Here is a 19,482-nt window from a genome sequence, read left to right on the forward strand (position 1 = left end):
CCCGATTTTTATCCAGAATTTCCTGTCGCTCCGTACTTTTCAAGTCATATTTGGTGCCTACCATAGTTTCCCTCATATCTAGGAGAATGGGGCCCCGTAGGGCTCTGTTTGAGTGTATCACTATTTTTAGTGGCCATTAACAGTCTAGCAGCAGCTGTAGGGCCATCCGTCTCACGACTTCTGCATTTTGTACTGCTCCACCAGTACTGGTGTTGCTGAGCGGCGCCTACTGGGAGCCATTCACAAGGTGCAGTCATGGGCTCTCGCCCACGGCTTCCAGTTTTCGGCCGCTAAGTCGTGTGTTATGCACTTCTGTCGGCGTCGTACCATTCATCCGGAATCAGAACTTTACCTTCATGACGATCAACTCAGTGTAGTGGAGACATATCGATTCTTATGACTGGTTTTCGACCTCAGATTGACTAGGCTTCCCCACCTCTGTCAGCTTAAGTGGAAGTGCTGCAGCACCTCAATGCCCTCCGCTGCCTGAGCAACACCAACTGGGGTGCAGATCGCTCTACTCTGGTGCAGCTCTACAAAGCACTTGTTCAATATCCCCTTGACTATGGGAGTCTGATTTATGGTGCGGCGACGCCCTCAGCGTTGCGTGTACTCGATCCAGTGCACCACTGTGGAATTCGCCTAGTGACAGCAGCTTTTTAGAACGAGTCCAGTGACCCAGTGTCCTGGTGGAGGCCGGACTCCCTCCATTGCAGATCCGACTTGACAACTGCTCGCCAGTTACGTTGCACACATTCGTAGTTCTCCTGAGCATCCGAATTACAGTTTCCTTTTCCCACCCAAGTTAGTTCATCTCTCGCATCGGTGGCCCAGGTCAGGGCTAACGACTGCAGTTCACGTGCGATCCCTTCTGTCTGAACTGGAGTCCTTCCCTTTACCACCTCCCATCCAGGTCTGCTGCATACACCTCCATGGTGTACACCTAGGCCGCAGATTCGTCTGGAACTTTCGCATGACCATAAGGACACATTTACTCCTGCCGCTCTCTGCTGTCACTTCCTCTCGGTTCTTGACGTGTTCCGGGGCTCTGAAGGAAGTGGTTTACACTGACGGCTCGATGACTGATGGTCATGTTGGCTTCGCCTACGTCCACAGAGGCCATTTTGAATAGCATTCCTTGCCTGATGACCGAGCGAGGTGGCGCAGTGGTTAGACACTGGACTCGCATTCGGGAGGACGACGGTTCAATCCTGCGTCCGGCCATCCTGATTTAGGTTTTCCGTGATTTCCCTAAATCACTCCAGGCAAATGCCGGGATGGTTCCTCTGAAAGGGCACGGCCGACTTCCTTCCCCATCCTTCCCTAATCCGATGAGACCGATGACCACGCTGTCTGGTCTCCTTCCCCAAACCAACCAAACAACCAACCTTGCCTGATGGCTGCAGCGTATTCACTGCAGAGCTGGTGGCCATCTCTCGTGCACATCAGTATATCCGTTCATGCCCCGGGGTATCGTTTTTTCTGTGTACTGACTCCTTGAGCAGCGTACAAGCTATCGACTAGTGCTACCCTCACCATCCTTTGGTAGCGTCCATCCAGGAGTCCATCTATGCGCTGGACCGATCCTGTCATTCAGTGGTGTTTGTGTGGACCCCCAAGGACATGTCGGCATCCCAGGCAACGAACTTGCCGACAGGCTGGCCAAACAGGCTATGAGGAAACCGCTTCTGGAGATGAGCATCTCTGAACCTGACCTGCGTTCTGACTTAGGCCATAGGGTTTCTCGGCTGTGGGAGACAGAATGGTATAACAGTACATACAGCAAGCTGCGTGTCATTACGGAGACTACGAATGTGTGCAAGTCTTTCGTGCGGGCCTCTCGCAGGAATCAGTTGTCCTCTGTCGGCTCCGCATTGGCCACGTTTGGGCGACCCACGGCTACCTCCTGCGCCGTGAAGACCCGCCTCACTGTCGGTGCGGCGCCCAGTTGACGGTGGCCCATATTCTGGTGCACTGTCCCACTTTGACTGCTCAGCGACGAAATCTTGGGTTACCGGACTCGTTGGCGCTAATTTTATGACAGTGCCTCATCGGCTGATATAGTTTTACGTTTTATTCGGGACGGGTGGGATTTATCATTTGATCTAAGTTTTAGCGCATGTCCTTTGTCTCTCTGTATCCTCCACCCCAGTGCTTCTAGGGTGGAGGTTTCAATGTGCTGCAGAGTGGCTGGCTTCTCCTTTTTATTCTCATGGTCAGCCATCCTTTTTATTCTCATGGTCAGTCAGCCATGGTAATCAGCTTTGTTGTTTTAACTCTTTATCCCGTTTCTTGCGTTTCTGTGGTTTTCTTGTCCCCTTTTCTTCATTTACATGTTTGTTGCCCTTCATCGTTCTTGTGATTTTTCCTTTCATTCCGTTTTGAGTTGTCAGTCTCGTTTGTTTTATTCTGACACTTGTGGCATTGTTTTATTCGGTACAAGAGACTGATGACCTCGTAATTTGGTCCCTTTCCCCCTCTCTAATCCAGCCAACCAATCTCTCTCTCTCTCTCTCTCTCTATGTCCGCCTACCCTTAATACTACAGGAAGACAGATATTAGCTGACAGATATTAGCTACCACTAAAACGAACGCAAGAAGGGCATACACACAGACTCATAAAATTAATACGTGATCATCGAAAACTGAAGTACCGCTTTTTAATAAAATTATCAAGGAGGCCAATGAAACATTATTTAGATGCTACTTTGTCACAGTGGTGCAAAAAACATGTCTACGTACCGTTAATATAGAGGTAAAAGGTAGTATATTCACACACAGATCAGAAGTTTTCGTGTGTCTTTAACCCAGCTACCAACTTCTACTCAGAATATCGATCAGGTGCTGTGGTATATGACACACACAAAAATAAACAACAGCGTTTCGTGGAATCGCATTCTAGGGAAGTTCATGTGTAAATGTTGCAGTAGATAGTTCATATGCGCGTAACACGCGCATACCGGGCAGCTACAAAATCACGACTGCAAGGTCGTAGATGTTGTCAGCAGCCGGCCGATGTGGCCGAGCGGTTCTAGGCGCTCCAGGCTGGAACCGCGCGACCGCTACGATCGCAAGTTTGAATCCTGCCTCGGGCATGGATTTGTGTGATGTTCTTAGGTTAGTTAGGTTTAAGTAGTTCTAAGTTCTAGGGGACTGATGACCTCAGGTGTTAAGTCCCATAGTGCTCAGAGCCATTTTTTTGTTGTCAGCAGTGGAAAACAAAACACCACAGTAATGAAGCCTTCGAAGGAAACACAGACTACGCAGAACGTTGTTTATTGACGCAACAACCCCTAGATAGGTGATGTTGATTGGCGTGGGTTTTTTCTTTTTGTTTCTTCTTGGTTTTGACTTTTGTCTAAGAGAAATCGAACTAACATTGTGTTCATTTGCCGGCGTTACCACAAAAATTTGAAGTAAGTTCCTAATTTTCAGGTTCTTCGTCTAAAATAGCTATGACTTATTAATGGGTCGGACTGAAAGGCGCAGAGCTAGAGGGAAACAATTTTTTTGAAGACAAAGTAACAGATATAATGTAGACATTCATAATGACAATTCTATGTTTTAAAAAACACATTTAGATGTGCACTGAATGTAATTCCTAATAATCTTCAGAGCTGTAATTGCGGTTTCATGAAGTTTCAGAGCAGACTTTATAACTCAGGACGTTTCGCGTCTGAGTTTTCTTCATATTCACATTTGTTGTCATAAGGGAAAACTTAATTTGCCGCCGTTAACACAAAAATTGATTTTCATTGCATTGTATCAAGGACCCACTTCAAACAGTCGAACAATTAAAGAGAAATCAATGAATCTTTTCAATAATATTCGTAGCTATAGCGCAGTTATATGCTCAAGACGTCGACATGGGTATTCACTATAGATTGCATGAAGAATCAAATCATTTGTGCAATGATAATAACAATGTAATGCATGAAACTGCAATTGAATTAGACCGCGCCAATGGTTTCGTGTGTACTTCACAGCAATGAAAGAATATTGTGCAAGAGTCGAAAATGGAAATAGAAAAATTTGTATAATTGCCACAGTTAATAAAAATTTTGACCTCCGACGTAAAAATGATGCAGTTCAAACTAATATGGTCACTATTTTTACCATAATTGATAATGTGCCACCATTAGAAAGAAATATGGTGTCTTTTTTTAGACACATCATAAAAAAAGTTTTGCATCACCTCCGTTCCGAGAGTTCCAGAACCTGTACAGGAAAATGGGATAGAGATCAGCATAAACATCATTTTCGCCCTATTTTTTGCTCATGAAAACCACCCATTGCTTGTTGTACCACCATACAGCAAGACCTTCAATGGTGGTGGCCCAGATTGCTGTACACACCGGTACCTCTAATACCCAGTAGCACGTCCTCTTGCAATTGACGCATGCCTGTATTCGTCATGGCATACTATCCACAAATTCATCAAGGCACCGTTGGTCCTGATTGTCCCACGCTTCAACTGCGAATCAGCGTAGATCCCTCAGAGTGGTTGTGGGTCATGTCGTCCATAAACAGCCCTTTTCAGTGTATCCCAGGAGTGTTCGATAGGGTTCATGCGTGGAGAACATGGTGGCCACTCTAGTCGAGCAATGTTGCTATCCTGAAGGAACTCATTCACAAGATGTGCACGATGGAGGCGTGAAGACGAATGCCTCACCAATATACTGCCGATATGGTTGCACTATCGGTCGGAGAATGGCATTCACGTATCGTACAGCCGTTACGACGCCTTCCATGACCACCAGTGGCGTACGTCGGCCCCACAAATTGCCACCCGAAAACAGCAGGGCACCTCCACCTTGCTGTACTCGCTGGACAGTGTTCTAAGGCGTTCAGCCTGACCGGGTTGCCTCCAAAGACGTCTCCGACGATTGTCAGGTTGAAGGCATATGCGACTCTCATCAGTCCACTCATGGTGGACCTCGCCATGGAGGTTGGGAGTGAAATTGCGCATCATGCAGGCTATTGCGCACGGTTTTAGTCGTAACACGACGTCCTGTGGCTGCACAAAAAGCATTATTCAACATGGTGGCGTTGCTGTCAGGGTTCGTCCGAGCCATAATCCGTAAGCAGCTGTCATCCACTGCAGCAGTAGACCTTGGACGGCCTGAGCGAGGCACGTCATTGATAGCCTCTCTGTATCTCCTCCATGTCCGAACAACATCGCTTTGGTTCACTTCGAGACGCATGGACATTTCCCTTGTTGAGAACCCTTCCCGCCACAAAGTAACAATGCGGACACGATCGAACCGCGGTATTGACCGTCTAGGCACGGTTGAACTACAGACAACATGATCCGTGTACCTCCTTCCTGGTGGAATTGCGAGTTGCCGGGGCTAGCAGTGTATTTAACACTAAATTGTTGTAGAATCTTCAGATGGAAATGATGCTCTAAGCCCCCCCCCCCCCCTTTTCTAACTCCGACTTTTGCTGTTGCACATGGATTAAGAAGAAACGCGAACTGACTGTAATCGACCCTGCAAGTGGAGTAGCAAAGAGTTGGCACCAGCAATAATTTAATTTGATAAAGGAAAGTTTCATTAACGTAGTGAGAAATGAAAGAGTTGCTTTAACGATCCACAGAATGAAAGTACTGTCCAAAATAACAATTTGATTTATTATGACTAAACACAAAATAATAAACAAAACACATGAAACATTTACAATACGTCAAATTGGATACTCAAATAAACGCTGTGAAGATGAAGTTGTCCATAAACTAGCTTGTGACGTTATGACCAAGTGGTATGTGGAGCCAATTCATTGCAACTCAAATCTTAAGAGAAACACCCAGCCAACCCAACATTAATTGCTGCTACAGTAGTGAGAACTCGGGCAATGAACATCCAAGACAGAACCACGTAAGAAAAGACGGGAACAGGCGCGCTCTGCTGAGCTGTGATTATCACAGAGCAAATTCTCTGATTTGCCGGTGCTGCAGACATACGTTACCAAGCTGTCTTCTTAACTGCAAGGACACTATCTGGCGTACCGGAAGTGATGGCTGGTTGCTTCGACGTCCCGTCGTGGTAATAATGTCAAGAGTGTAGCCCGAAACAAATTATCCTGGCCTGGTTGTTCCAGACGAAAGACTTCCTATCAATACAAATGCGTCTCTGAGGGAGACGAAGAAGGCTCGCCACACAATCACTGACGGTGCAGTGATTGATTTTAACAAGCGAAGTCTCACAGTAACTCTGATACAGTCAACTTTAGCCAAAACTGCTCAAGACGGACAACATAGGCCGCTTGTACGCAGAATGCTCAATTGCCAACTGTACTCGGAAAGTTACGTTGAAGTCGAAACTTCAGAAACTTCGTCAAACAGTTACAATTAAATGAAAGTATATTAGACAGCCAACGGAAGGCAGGCTGTCCAGAGCAGCGAGAGCTCAGTCTTGTAACCTACCCCGACCGAAAGGCGAGAGCCCACTCTCTCAAGAGCACCTGTACAAGCCGAACACAGAACATTCCCGCCCCCACTACAGTGGCCGTGGTTAAACGTTCCAATCAGCAACTCGAAAACCGGCGGAAAATTCCTCTCTATTGCCGACGCACTACTATTCCACCAATGGAGATACTTGGCGCCAATTTCTGCGCCGATTTTGCTACGTCACAGAGCTATCCACTGAGCCAGCCAATCACAGTTATGATTTTGCAGAAAACGCGGGAATTTGCCCGCCAAGAATGCCTGGGAACACAAGTCATTCCCACGCCTCACTGGTAGCCCGCTAGAAAGTGTTTTCAGCAAGTTTCTGCGAAGTAACGGAATCTCTAGCCCAGCTGCTCCTTCTGGACCCTCTGGGCATGTCGCTCCGGCTCTTATGACAATGTCGGCGTGTGGAAAGCATCCATTCGACTCCTTCACACCCATCGGCTTAACCCTTTCAAATTCAGCAGAACCCGCCTGTCACCGGATCACCCGGGTGACGAGAGACGCTGCGTGGGAAGTCCGCATGTGAGAGGAAAATCGAATTACTCAGAGTGAGATAGAAATATGAGAGGGGGCTCATGCCACCTCTCAGAATGACTGTTACTGGTCGGCTGTCGGACCCCCTCCGTATAACAGACGCTGCTAATGCATGGTTGTTCACATCTTTCGGTGAGTTTAGTGACATCTCTGAAAAGTCATAGGGACTGTGTCTGTGGTACAGTATCCACAGTCAGTCTATCTTCAGGAGTTCTGGGAAATGGGGTGATGCAAAACTTTTTTTTTGGTGTGTGTAAGAAACACTGGTACAGTCGGAAACATTCCGGTTTTATATTCGGCACTGGACCCATTATTATTTCCAGGATACCGGGTAGCATGTTAATTTGTTCCATAATACACCAAATGTGTCCACCGCAAGACAGAAATACAGTTACTATGTTGCAATAGGAGTGGTATCTCCTTGAAATTAGAGATGATTGTAGTCTTTCACATCATTCACTTAAATTATTTTTGCAATGGATTATTTATATCTATGTGCATATTACAGGTATAAGACAATGCCGCGCCGTCTGAGTCGCCTTGCCACGGAGCGTGCGGTTCTCCCCGTCGGAGGTTAGAGTCCTCCCTCGGGCATGGGTGAGTGTGTTGTTCTTAGTGTAAGTAAGAGCTGAAAAATACAAACAGCCCAAAATACCTGGGAGTAACACTGGACAGAGCACTTACTTTTAAGCAGCACTGTCACAACACTAAAAAAAAGGTCTGTGCCAGGAACAACATACTGTGGAAGCTAACAGGTTCATCGTGGGGAGCTTAACCTCATGTTTTGCGCACCACGGGTCTGGTGCTGAGTATCTCAGCAGCGGAATATGCGGCGCCAGTTTGGAGGAACTCTGCTCACACTAAGCAAGTTGACGTCGCCGTAAACGAAACTGTACGTATTGCCACAGGATGCCTCAAACCAACTCCCACAGACATCACTTATCCCATCATAGGCATAGCACCACCCACTATCCGTAGACAAGTAGCCGCCGAGATCGAAAGATCAAAACAAAAGAATGATCCTCGACACCCGATGTATATGCACCGAAAACAACGTGTCCGGCTGAAATCCCGCAGGAGTTTCATTGAAACTACTGAAGAGCTCGCCACCAAGCCCGTCGCAAGGCGGCTATCTCTTTGGGAAGAAATGGTGCCACACTCCACAATGGAACTACTTGAGGAGGGATCTGCAGGATTTCAACTACCTTTTACAACTTGGAGGTCTTTAAACCGGCTGCGCACTGGAGTAACTGGGTGCAAATCAAACCTATTTAAATGGGGTTACAGTGATAGCGATAGGTGTGAATGCGGAGCAATACAGGACTTGGACCACCTACTGATTTGCCCAGATACGTCTATAACATGCACTAAAGATGGTATTTTGAAAGTCAATGACAAAGCAAACTACGTTGCTAAATACTGGGAAGGGAAGGTATTGGTGCTTCTGGATACGGAAGAAGAAGAAGAAGAAGAAGAAGAAGAAGAAGAAAAAGTGTAAGTCAGTTTAAGTTAGACTACATAGTGTGTATGCCTAGGGACCGTCGGAAGCAGTATCCACTGTCGCATGCATGGCCTATGCAGATGACATGGGAGTCCTCGAAGCTGACGAGGAAGACATTGATAAAACCGTACAGGTAATGATGTCGTTTGAAAAAGCGACAGGTGCGAAGCCAAACCTGAGAAAAACGTCACTGCTCACCTTGAGAAGCGGAGGCGTAAGGGCTGCGAGGCCATGGTGCCAAGTTACCGACCAACTCAAAGCACTTGGCGTAAATCTGCAGAAATAGCGGCAGACAATTGCCACAAGATTTTGCACACAATAAGATGGTTCTGCAGAATGCACGCCAGCAGGAAGGCCGCAGCTCGTAGTCTCGCGGCCGCATTCTCGCTTCCCGAGCACGGGGTCCTGGGTTAGATTCTCGGCGGGGTGAGGGATTTTCACCTGCATCGAGATGACTGGATGTTTGTGTTGTCCTCATCATTATTCATGAAAGTGGCGGGATTGGACTGAGCGAAGGTTGGGAATTTGTACGGGCGCTAATAACCGCGCAGTTGAACGCCCCAAAAACCAAACATCACCAACGCCAACAGGAACCTGACGCTAACACAAAGAATAGAACAGATCAACGTGACGATCCTATCGAAAGCCTGGTACGTAGCGCAGATTATAAACGTACTAACGGAGATAGCACGCGCTCTGACAGGCGCCGTGTATTACCTAGTATAGAAAAGAGAAATAACGTGCTTCCTGACAAGGGAGAGAAACCTTGGCCTAGTGGACATACGAGCAAAATCCGCTGATCTGTTACTCCACAGGACACTGAAAACTGAGCAGAGGAATGCGGACAGTGTAACAGTCACATTCCTCAGAAGTTATAGACCGCTGTCTGAAGACGCGCCAGTATACACCGGACACATACCCCACAAACCGCGTCATGAGAAACAGATAACCATCGACAAAAGAAAGCTGCGTGATCGCGGCGGTACCGAACCCGAGCCACAAGACGACGCGGAAAATATATGGAGTGCTGAGAGGGACTACAGCAAAAACAAAAATCGAGAAAAAACTTCCAGGCCACGAGTGGCCACAAATCTGTAAGAATATCTCGGAGGACGCCACACAATCCTACGCCAAAGACTCGTGGTACAAAGTTGTCCACAGAACTGTGCCCACAAACGAGACTGGCGCAGGTCAACCTTCGCCCCTCGGATAAATGCGAAGCTTGTGCTGAAAACAACATGCTAGAGTACCGATTTCTGTGCAGGCAGAGCAGTGGAATCTGGGACACAAGTGGGAAGATGGTAGCACTAATAAACCGAACGGACGACAGAGTCATTCCAATCGTGGCACTCACCGTCGCTGATGCAAACACGTTTCCAAGGCCTAAACGGATAGCCACAATGTGGCCAATGACGCAGACAGCACAATCGGTCATCACGAAGAAGCAGACGGACGCAATGAGCTTCCTAATGGACCTGTAGGAGGAGAACAAGAGCGCAAAGCAGCAGACCAACTACTGCGCCACCTTCCCGAGCTTCCTGGACATACCGCTGAACGCCGCCTTCAGGGACACACTCTGCAACCCGTGATTGACCCCGGCGCCGCCCAAAATGCACCCACCACCGCTGCCGACGGCCCCATGCCCCTCTCTCACCCTCCCCCCCCCCCTCAAAAATAAGTAATGTGTCTCTTGTGAAAGCGAAGTGTTAAAGTTCTCCATAAGTGAACCCAGTGTGCTACTCAAAATAGTGCGCTCCTGCGTTTGACGAATGACGACAGATACACATGTAAGTGTTTATGTATAAAAGTGTCTCCTACGCTTTTTGTTTTTAATGCTCTTATTCTAAAAATGTTAATCATAAACAGTGTTCTCCAGCAGATAAACGATCTCTCTCCCCCCCCCCTCTCCACCCGCCTCTCGCTGCCCCCCCGCCTCTCGCTGCCCCCCCGCCTCTCGCTGCCCCCCCGCCTCTCGCTGCCCCCCCGCCTCTCGCTGCCCCCCCGCCTCTCGCTGCCCCCCCGCCTCTCGCTGCCCCCCCGCCTCTCGCTGCCCCTCCGCCTCTCGCTGCCCCCCCGCCTCTCGCTGCCCCTCCGCCTCTCGCTGCCCCCCCGCCTCTCGCTGCCCCCCCGCCTCTCGCTGCCCCCCCGCCTCTCGCTGCCCCCCCGCCTCTCGCTGCCCCCCCGCCTCTCGCTGCCCCCCCGCCTCTCGCTGCCCCCCCGCCTCTCGCTGCCCCCCCGCCTCTCGCTGCCCCCCCGCCTCTCGCTGCCCCCCCGCCTCTCGCTGCCCCCCCGCCTCTCGCTGCCCCCCCGCCTCTCGCTGCCCCCCCGCCTCTCGCTGCCCCCCCGCCTCTCGCTGCCCCCCCGCCTCTCGCTGCCCCCCCGCCTCTCGCTGCCCCCCCGCCTCTCGCTGCCCCCCCGCCTCTCGCTGCCCCCCCGCCTCTCGCTGCCCCCCCGCCTCTCGCTGCCCCCCCGCCTCTCGCTGCCCCCCCGCCTCTCGCTGCCCCCCCGCCTCTCGCTGCCCCCCCGCCTCTCGCTGCCCCCCCGCCTCTCGCTGCCCCCCCGCCTCTCGCTGCCCCCCCGCCTCTCGCTGCCCCCCCGCCTCTCGCTGCCCCCCCGCCTCTCGCTGCCCCCCCGCCTCTCGCTGCCCCCCCGCCTCTCGCTGCCCCCCCGCCTCTCGCTGCCCCCCCGCCTCTCGCTGCCCCCCCGCCTCTCGCTGCCCCCCCGCCTCTCGCTGCCCCCCCGCCTCTCGCTGCCCCCCCGCCTCTCGCTGCCCCCCCGCCTCTCGCTGCCCCCCCGCCTCTCGCTGCCCCCCCGCCTCTCGCTGCCCCCCCGCCTCTCGCTGCCCCCCCGCCTCTCGCTGCCCCCCCGCCTCTCGCTGCCCCCCCGCCTCTCGCTGCCCCCCCGCCTCTCGCTGCCCCCCCGCCTCTCGCTGCCCCCCCGCCTCTCGCTGCCCCCCCGCCTCTCGCTGCCCCCCCGCCTCTCGCTGCCCCCCCGCCTCTCGCTGCCCCCCCGCCTCTCGCTGCCCCCCCGCCTCTCGCTGCCCCCCCGCCTCTCGCTGCCCCCCCGCCTCTCGCTGCCCCCCCGCCTCTCGCTGCCCCCCCGCCTCTCGCTGCCCCCCCGCCTCTCGCTGCCCCCCGCCTCTCGCTGCCCCCCGCCTCTCGCTGCCCCCCCGCCTCTCGCTGCCCCCCCGCCTCTCGCTGCCCCCCCCGCCTCTCGCTGCCCCCCCGCCTCTCGCTGCCCCCCCGCCTCTCGCTGCCCCCCCGCCTCTCGCTGCCCCCCCGCCTCTCGCTGCCCCCCCGCCTCTCGCTGCCCCCCCGCCTCTCGCTGCCCCCCCGCCTCTCGCTGCCCCCCCGCCTCTCGCTGCCCCCCCCGCCTCTCGCTGCCCCCCCCGCCTCTCGCTGCCCCCCCCCGCCTCTCGCTGCCCCCCCGCCTCTCGCTGCCCCCCCCCCGCCTCTCGCTGCCCCCCCCCGCCTCTCGCTGCCCCCCCCCCGCCTCTCGCTGCCCCCCCCCGCCTCTCGCTGCCCCCCCCCGCCTCTCGCTGCCCCCCCCCGCCTCTCGCTGCCCCCCCCCCGCCTCTCGCTGCCCCCCCCCGCCTCTCGCTGCCCCCCCGCCTCTCGCTGCCCCCCCCGCCTCTCGCTGCCCCCCCCGCCTCTCGCTGCCCCCCCCCCCGCCTCTCGCTGCCCCCCCCCCGCCTCTCGCTGCCCCCCCCCCCGCCTCTCGCTGCCCCCCCCCCGCCTCTCGCTGCCCCCCCCCGCCTCTCGCTGCCCCCTCCCCGCCTCTCGCTGCCCCCCCCCCGCCTCTCGCTGCCCCCTCCCCGCCTCTCGCTGCCCCCTCCCCGCCTCTCGCTGCCCCCTCCCCGCCTCTCGCTGCCCCCTCCCCGCCTCTCGCTGCCCCCTCCCCGCCTCTCGCTGCCCCCTCCCCGCCTCTCGCTGCCCCCCCCCGCCTCTCGCTGCCCCCCCGCCTCTCGCTGCCCCCCCCGCCTCTCGCTGCCCCCCCCCCCCCGCCTCTCGCTGCCCCCCCGCCTCTCGCTGCCCCCCCGCCTCTCGCTGCCCCCCCGCCTCTCGCTGCCCCCCCCCGCCTCTCGCTGCCCCCCCCCCGCCTCTCGCTGCCCCCCCCCCGCCTCTCGCTGCCCCCCCCCGCCTCTCGCTGCCCCCCCCCGCCTCTCGCTGCCCCCCCCCGCCTCTCGCTGCCCCCCCCCGCCTCTCGCTGCCCCCCCCCGCCTCTCGCTGCCCCCCCCCGCCTCTCGCTGCCCCCCCCGCCTCTCGCTGCCGCCCCCCCGCCTCTCGCTGCCCCCCCCCCCGCCTCTCGCTGCCCCCCCGCCTCTCGCTGCCCCCCCGCCTCTCGCTGCCCCCCCCGCCTCTCGCTGCCCCCCCGCCTCATATATATTCTGCTTTTACTATGTATTTTCAATTGCATTATGAACAGGTGCTCGATCGTGTTGAAAGATGAAATCGCCATCCCCGAATTTCTCTTCAGCAGTGGGAAGCAAGAAGGTGCTTAAAATATCAATGTAGGCCTGTGCTGTGATAGTGCCACGCAAAATAAGGGGTGCAAGACCATCCATGAAAAATGCGACCACATCATAACACCAGCGCCTCCGAATTTTACTGTTGGCACGACATACGCTGGCAGATGACTTTCACAGGGCATTCGCCATACCCACATGCTGCCATCGGATGGCCACATTGTGTACCGTGATTCGTCACTCCACTCAACGTTTTCCCACTGTTCAATCGTCCAATGTTTACGCTCCTTACACCAAGCGAGGCGTCATTTGGCATTTACCGGCATGATGTGTGGCTTATGAGCAGCCGCTCGACCATGAAATCCAAGTTTCCTCATCTACTGCCTAACTGTCATAGTACTTGCAGTGGATCCTGATGCAGTTTGGAATTCCTGTGTGATGGTCTGGATAGATGGGAGCCTTGGTGTGACATCTCACTTCTCTTTTTCCTTGTCAATCCGATTTAGTGCTCCGACAAGCGTTTCTCAGCTTCTTTCTCCATATGGTGAAACACTGTCCTAAGTACACTGCCAGAAAAAAATTACTACACCCTTTCAGAGGTTTCCAATTCACTCAAGATTTATTGCTGCAACATTACACATGGAGTACACGAAACGTTTACATTTACAGATCAATGGCATAGCAGTTGTGAGGTACCAGGTATCGACTCTTTCTGAAACATCCATATTAGTACATGGCGTATTCTCCATGGGTGACAATGCAGGCACTGACTATGACATTCAGTCGATTATGCAGACGACGAATACTGTCCGTGGATACGTTATTCCACGCTTGCTCGATCTGTTCACGAAATTCCGTAAGGGTTGTTGATTGATCTGTCGCACGAGTCACTTCACAGTCCATAATATCCCAACGTGCTCAACTGGAGACAAGTCAAGCTGTTGCACGTATTGCAGAGCATGTTCAGTTTCACAGGCTGTGTGTGTGTGTGTGTGTGTGTGTGTGTGTGTGTGTGTGTGTGTGTGTGTGTGTGTGTGTGTGTGTGTGCGCGTGTGCTCGCGCGCGCGAGCGAGCATTATCCTGAAACTTCCTGGCAGATTAAAACTGTGTGCCGGTCCCGAGACTCGAACTCGGGACTTCGGGACCTCTCCCGAGTTTGAGTCTCGGTACGACACACAGTTTTAATCTGCCAGGAAGTTTCATATCGGCGCACACTCCGCTGCAGAGTGAAAATCTCATTCTTTGAGCGTTATCCTGTTGTAACAACACATCACTTTCATATTGCATGAACGGCTCTGACAACATCCTGCGTCTACTGAGCGCTGTTGGCGCCCTCTCCAGACACATCAATGGTGAATGAGAGTTGTAGCTTATCATACGTTAGATGATAATGCCAGGTGTGGGGCCAGTGTGTCTTGGATGAATGCACTCTACGAGACAGCGCTCACTGGGCCTGCGTAGTACTTGCAAACGACCGTCACTTGTGTGCAGGCAGAATCTGCTTTCATCGCTAAAGACCACTGCACCATTCCACCTTCCAAGAGCCTCTGACCGCACCAGAGGGGCCTGCGCATCGATGCTGTGGCGTGAGTGGGAGAAGGGCTAGAGGAGTGCGTGCCTGTAATCGCACTGCTAATAACCAGTTTGCAACAGTTAGTATTGGCACGTCTGATTTTACAAGCCCTTTTCTCTGTGCTTTGGTAGCTGCATTGACTGCCACTGCTGGCTGTCCAATGCGGTGACCATGGTGCACAACTGAAGCAGCACGTCCAACCATATGGCAATTCTCGAAAAGGACCATCCTGCTATTGGGAAGGCCATAGTTTGACCTCATTCAGACTCGCTCATTTGGCTGTAGGAAGTGCGAGTGTGTCTCCATGACATGGTTGGCTGCTTGCTTCACACGTTTGCTCCCCACTGAGCTTTCTGGCTTTGAGCATTCCTGATTGAAGGGTAGACACAGATGGCGTTCTGGTAGTTGCGCCACTTCGTGAGCCGTGGCGGGGACACCGGCGTCGCCTTTAGAATTCCTGGCGCCATTAGTTCGATCCGTCGTGTGATGTCCCTCTGGTTTGAGGCCACTAAGATCTTCGCTCGAGGTTAATGATGGGGACGGGGCGTGGTGGCGAGTGGTAACGGAGCGAGGAGGGCGGTGTGAGAGGTCCGCCCGGCGAGTGAGGCGAGCATTTGCGCAAGCGTCTTGGGTACGGAGTCCGGCGAGTGGTCGCTGGGCACATTTGTGGGCCGATTTGAATCCCTGGCTGACTTTTAGAGTGCCGCCTTCGTACGTAGCCTGGCCAGCCAGCTCTGGGACGTGACACACCGATGAGAGAGTTTAAACCAGTTTCACTGGGCTGAATTCTGGGCCCTCTGTGGAACTTCGATTCGTGAACTCCACTTAAGTTTTGGATTTTGAGGTCTTAGGTCTTACTATTGAAGACCTGCCTGTTTTGCATGTGGTAATTTTACTTAATTAAAGCTGTTGTTATTGAAGGCTGCCTTTTCCCTTTTAATTAAAGTAGGAGCTAGTTCATAATTTGGGTTACGTGAAACTCGTATTAATCAGGGCCTACTATTGAGACCTGATATCTTACTCAATCTGTGTTGTATTTAACTGAAATTGGGATTTCCAAAGGCCTACCTGTTTCAGAGGAATTTATAACATAGTAACAGGAAATAACACATGATGGTACATGGGCCCTGATTTTTCACCTTACATCCCTTTACGCATAATTGTAGGTTTCAACTGGTATCAGAGAGTTGCTGCGTTCTGTTGTCAAGGATATTTTAGAATTATCTATCCTTTCTCTTTTTTGTTTCTTTTTTACAATTCAACAAATCGTGCGGAATTTAACGTGCAAAAGCTGCAGAGCAAGGATGTGGCGACGGACACCAGCCATTAACACTTGGCTGACCAGGATACGCACATAGACGGCACTCGAAGTGAGCCACGGATTAAAATTGGTCCACAAATGTGCCCAGCAACCACTCGCCAGGCTCCGTTTTCAAGGCGCTTGCGCAAATGCTCGCCTTACTCGCCGGGCGGACCTCCCCCACCGTCCTCCTCGCTCCGTTACCACTCGCAACACCACAACACCCCCGTCCCCCATCAACAACTTTGAGCAAAGATCTTAGTGGCCTCAAACCAGAGGGACATCACACAACAGATGGAGCTAGTAGCGCCAGGAATTCAGGCGACGCCAGCAACCCCGCCGCGGCTCACTACGGTATCTTGTAATGTTGTTACATTAATTCGTTATGAAAGCGGTGCTGATATTCAAGACCATAAAAGTGGGTTAAAAGCTGTGAACTGTCTTCGGAACTTAACCTTGCATTACTGAGCAACTGTTTCACCAGGTATCCAGTCTAGCTTACCAAATTCCCAACCAGACTAACATTAATTATAATATTTTAATAGTCATACGACAACCGGTGATATATATATAAAGAGAATTTAAATAAAAAGAAATAAATCAATTTATATTTGGAAATTTATTTTAACATTGATCATTGAAATTTCAGCATATTAAACTTGATTCATAACTAAACTGGTGCCTTATTTAGGATTGTGAAAATGGGAGCTTGTAATCTTACGGAACACATCAAATATGGAGCCAAGATTGGGAGACTGCATACAACACTGCTTTCATAAAATAACACACGAAGAACGTTGAAACATATGCAAGAGGAAATTAACCACAACCAACCGATTCAATTTTCACCCAAAGAAGTTACGTTCGTAGCACAATCCTGTCCGTCATGAAATTACCACACATTGGTATACTAAATGGATACTAACTCTCTGTGAAATGTTCCCGAAAAGAATAGCTGAGGACTGACACCACATGCTTCACGTGGTCAACTTGGTTTACACAAAGAGTGTAACTCCACAATAATTTTAATAATTAAAATAAATTACATCGAAACGCAATTTACATAAGAAAAACCTCGAACGGTGACTATCGTCTTACTATTAACCTGATGGGTCAAACAATTGTATAAGCACGTGGTACTGGTCTCACAAAGTACACCCCACGTGGGTTGAACATAAAGAAAAGTTGCTATATTGAAAAATATTGTCAAGACGAGATGTTATAATCTCATGCACATTCGCATTTAAGATTGATGATGATCTTAGAGTAACTGATCAACACGTGGTTCCACTTTACTCACAAAGTAGTGACAAAGCAACTACTGGAAGATATTCTGAATTTCACACTCGAAATTCACTGCATTGCAATTTAAGATAACATTAGATATTTCAGATCCAAACCTGAAATAAAGGTGATTAAATTTTCAGTTATGCTGAACTTAAGAAATCCATTGTCCTACGGACTTAGCAGACACGCGCTTAGCCGGAGATCTTACCACTTCAGACGCTCGCCGCGGACAGACTGACCTGCGCACCTACCGAGCGTGCTTCCCGGATACAAACGGAAGTGACCAGAGAGGCAGCTTCCTATACCAACATGACAAGGGACGGACAGGACCATACTAAGAATAGAAACCTCTTTGCTTCTAGAAAGCGTAGCTACCTGTTCCGACGTTGGTCCTACTGTTCTCTAGCAGACAGGCTTTTCTGCTACCATCAAGCATGCAACTAGAAATACATTTGCTCATTCATTCTTTCACACAGAAGGGAAGGGGGATGACAGTATCTTATCATATACATTATATAAAAGAAAGCGGATGTAGGTTCCGTATGAGACTGTGTGACATGAATTACATATAAACTGTGTTTTAAAGTGTAGTAGTGTGACAGATCGTTCTTGTTTATGTGTAAAAGTAACACGTCTCACTGCTCAGTTTCCTCCCAGATAGTCAGAAACACCACAGTAAATTTAGAAGATTTAAGAAATTAACATGAAAGGAATCCAACAGAGACCTTTCAATCTATTGGTGGACGACGGTGAAACCATTAGCAATACTTCTATTGTCCCCCAGATGACATATGCCGTCATCGGATCAAAACCGACGTCATCTTTCCAGGTGTACTATTTTTTCTCTGTAATGTATTTACTACTGCTAAAAGTTAATATTTTACCATCACATCTAACTGTATCCACTTCTACTGTTCCACGACAAGCATTTTAATTATCTTTAGTATTACACACCGCCGGCCAGGGTGGCCGAGCGGTTCTAGGCGCTACAGTCTGTAACCGCGCGACCGCTACGGTCGCAGGTTCGAATCCTGCCTCTGGCATGGATGTATGTGATGTCTTTAGGTTAGTTAGGTTTAAGTGGTTCTAAGTTCAAGGGGACTGATGACCTCAGAAGTTAAGTCCCATAGTGCTCAGAGCCATTTATTACACACCACGTTACTGAAATCGTTATCAACACTAATAACACAAGATTTTTGCATGCCACATCTAACAAAGAAACCATCGCTACCGCCCCTTATATGCACCCTGTGACTTCGTTGGATGCTGCGGAGAGTGTTGTAGTGGAATCTACCCCTGCTGCTGTGTTCTCGCTCCCTGGTTGCAGGGGGAACTTCACCTGCTCGAGGGAGCATCATTGTTGCCTGTGAGGAGTACCACCACATACCAGCTCGCCTTTCCGTGGTCCTCGTTCGGGAGGATAGACTCACTGCTGCGCTTCTGCTGTATTGTTGCTGAGTGTGACTATTCGTATGCTCAAGCTGCTGGCTTTTGTCTTTGATGCGTTACGTCGCGAAATTGTGTCGGCTGTATTATCCAGTCGTACCGTGTGTTCTCTTCTTTACATCAGGTCTCTTACGCCAAATCTATTATCAGGCAGATCTAGATACAGAGGGCATCCTCGAACAGTATGTACAGATGTGCCTTTCTCTCACAGGAGGGTTGCAAAGATTGTCTTCTCCAAATTTCATATCGGCAGTGACATAAAACATGGCCACCAAAAAGTGTCACATTCCTCTTGCCGAATTCATGTGCCTCATCCTGAGTTATATTTTTGTGTTGGCAAGCAATCTGCACGCCTGTTAGTTTGTAAGAAAATCATCCTACCATTCCGGTCACAGGAATGTATTGGATTCGAAAAACTTTTTAGGTTTTCATTGATTCCATGAGGCGTTCAAAAACTTTTTTTTTACGTAGGTGTCTTCTTGATTTAGCAGATACCACGGTTTTACTGGCTAAGGGTTCAATGCGTATCAAGAGAGCAGATCTGTCTTCAGTAATTGCTTGAATAAAAGTAAATTCAAATTACATAAACGTTCTACTTTATTTGCGCTTTTTGTCATGCTAAGACGCAGTGTCTGTAGTTACATCTATGTGCACGTATCTGTTATAGCTCCATTGCCCAGTGCTGCAAGATCTATATCCTCAGTAATTATCTGTTGTCTTGGCCTTTCACAAATTTCATCATGTTTGCATTGTTTGATAGTTTTTGCCCCTTAAACAATGATGGCTCTTAGCTCGACATTGTTTTTGCCATTGTGCGAATGAACACGAGACTAGATTACATAGAATTGTATGTACCGTGCACTAATCTTCCAAATAGATGAGCACTGTGACTGAAACTAAGCAACTTACTGCATCACCAATCACA

The 19,482-nt window shown here is 51.0% G+C and overlaps 1 protein-coding gene across 1 annotated transcript; it reads left to right on the plus strand.

Annotated features, from left to right (window-relative positions):
• The first annotated feature begins 8,553 nt into the window (after positions 1 to 8,553).
• On the plus strand, positions 8,554 to 18,612 carry LOC126235130 (putative uncharacterized protein ENSP00000383309). The gene is made up of 3 exons (XM_049943863.1): positions 8,554 to 8,619; positions 10,366 to 11,838; positions 18,439 to 18,612. Exons 1-3 carry the CDS (start codon positions 8,554 to 8,556, stop codon positions 18,610 to 18,612), a joined length of 1,713 nt encoding a protein of 570 aa, XP_049799820.1.
• Positions 18,613 to 19,482: the final 870 nt, after the last annotated feature.

Source organism: Schistocerca nitens, chromosome 2 (assembly GCF_023898315.1).
Source record: "Schistocerca nitens isolate TAMUIC-IGC-003100 chromosome 2, iqSchNite1.1, whole genome shotgun sequence".
Taxonomy (NCBI): domain Eukaryota; kingdom Metazoa; phylum Arthropoda; class Insecta; order Orthoptera; family Acrididae; genus Schistocerca; species Schistocerca nitens.

Bases quoted from the DNA above. Each gene is read 5' to 3' on its own strand.
- LOC126235130 (XM_049943863.1), top strand. From the start codon at position 8,554: ATGGCCTATGCAGATGACATGGGAGTCCTCGAAGCTGACGAGGAAGAC. The intron at 8,620-10,365 runs GTAATGATGTCG...GTTCTCCAGCAG, and splicing joins ACATTGATAAAACCGTACAG to ATAAACGATCTCTCTCCCCC. The intron at 11,839-18,438 runs GCCTCTCGCTGC...CCCTGGTTGCAG, and splicing joins CCGCCTCTCGCTGCCCCCCC to GGGGAACTTCACCTGCTCGA.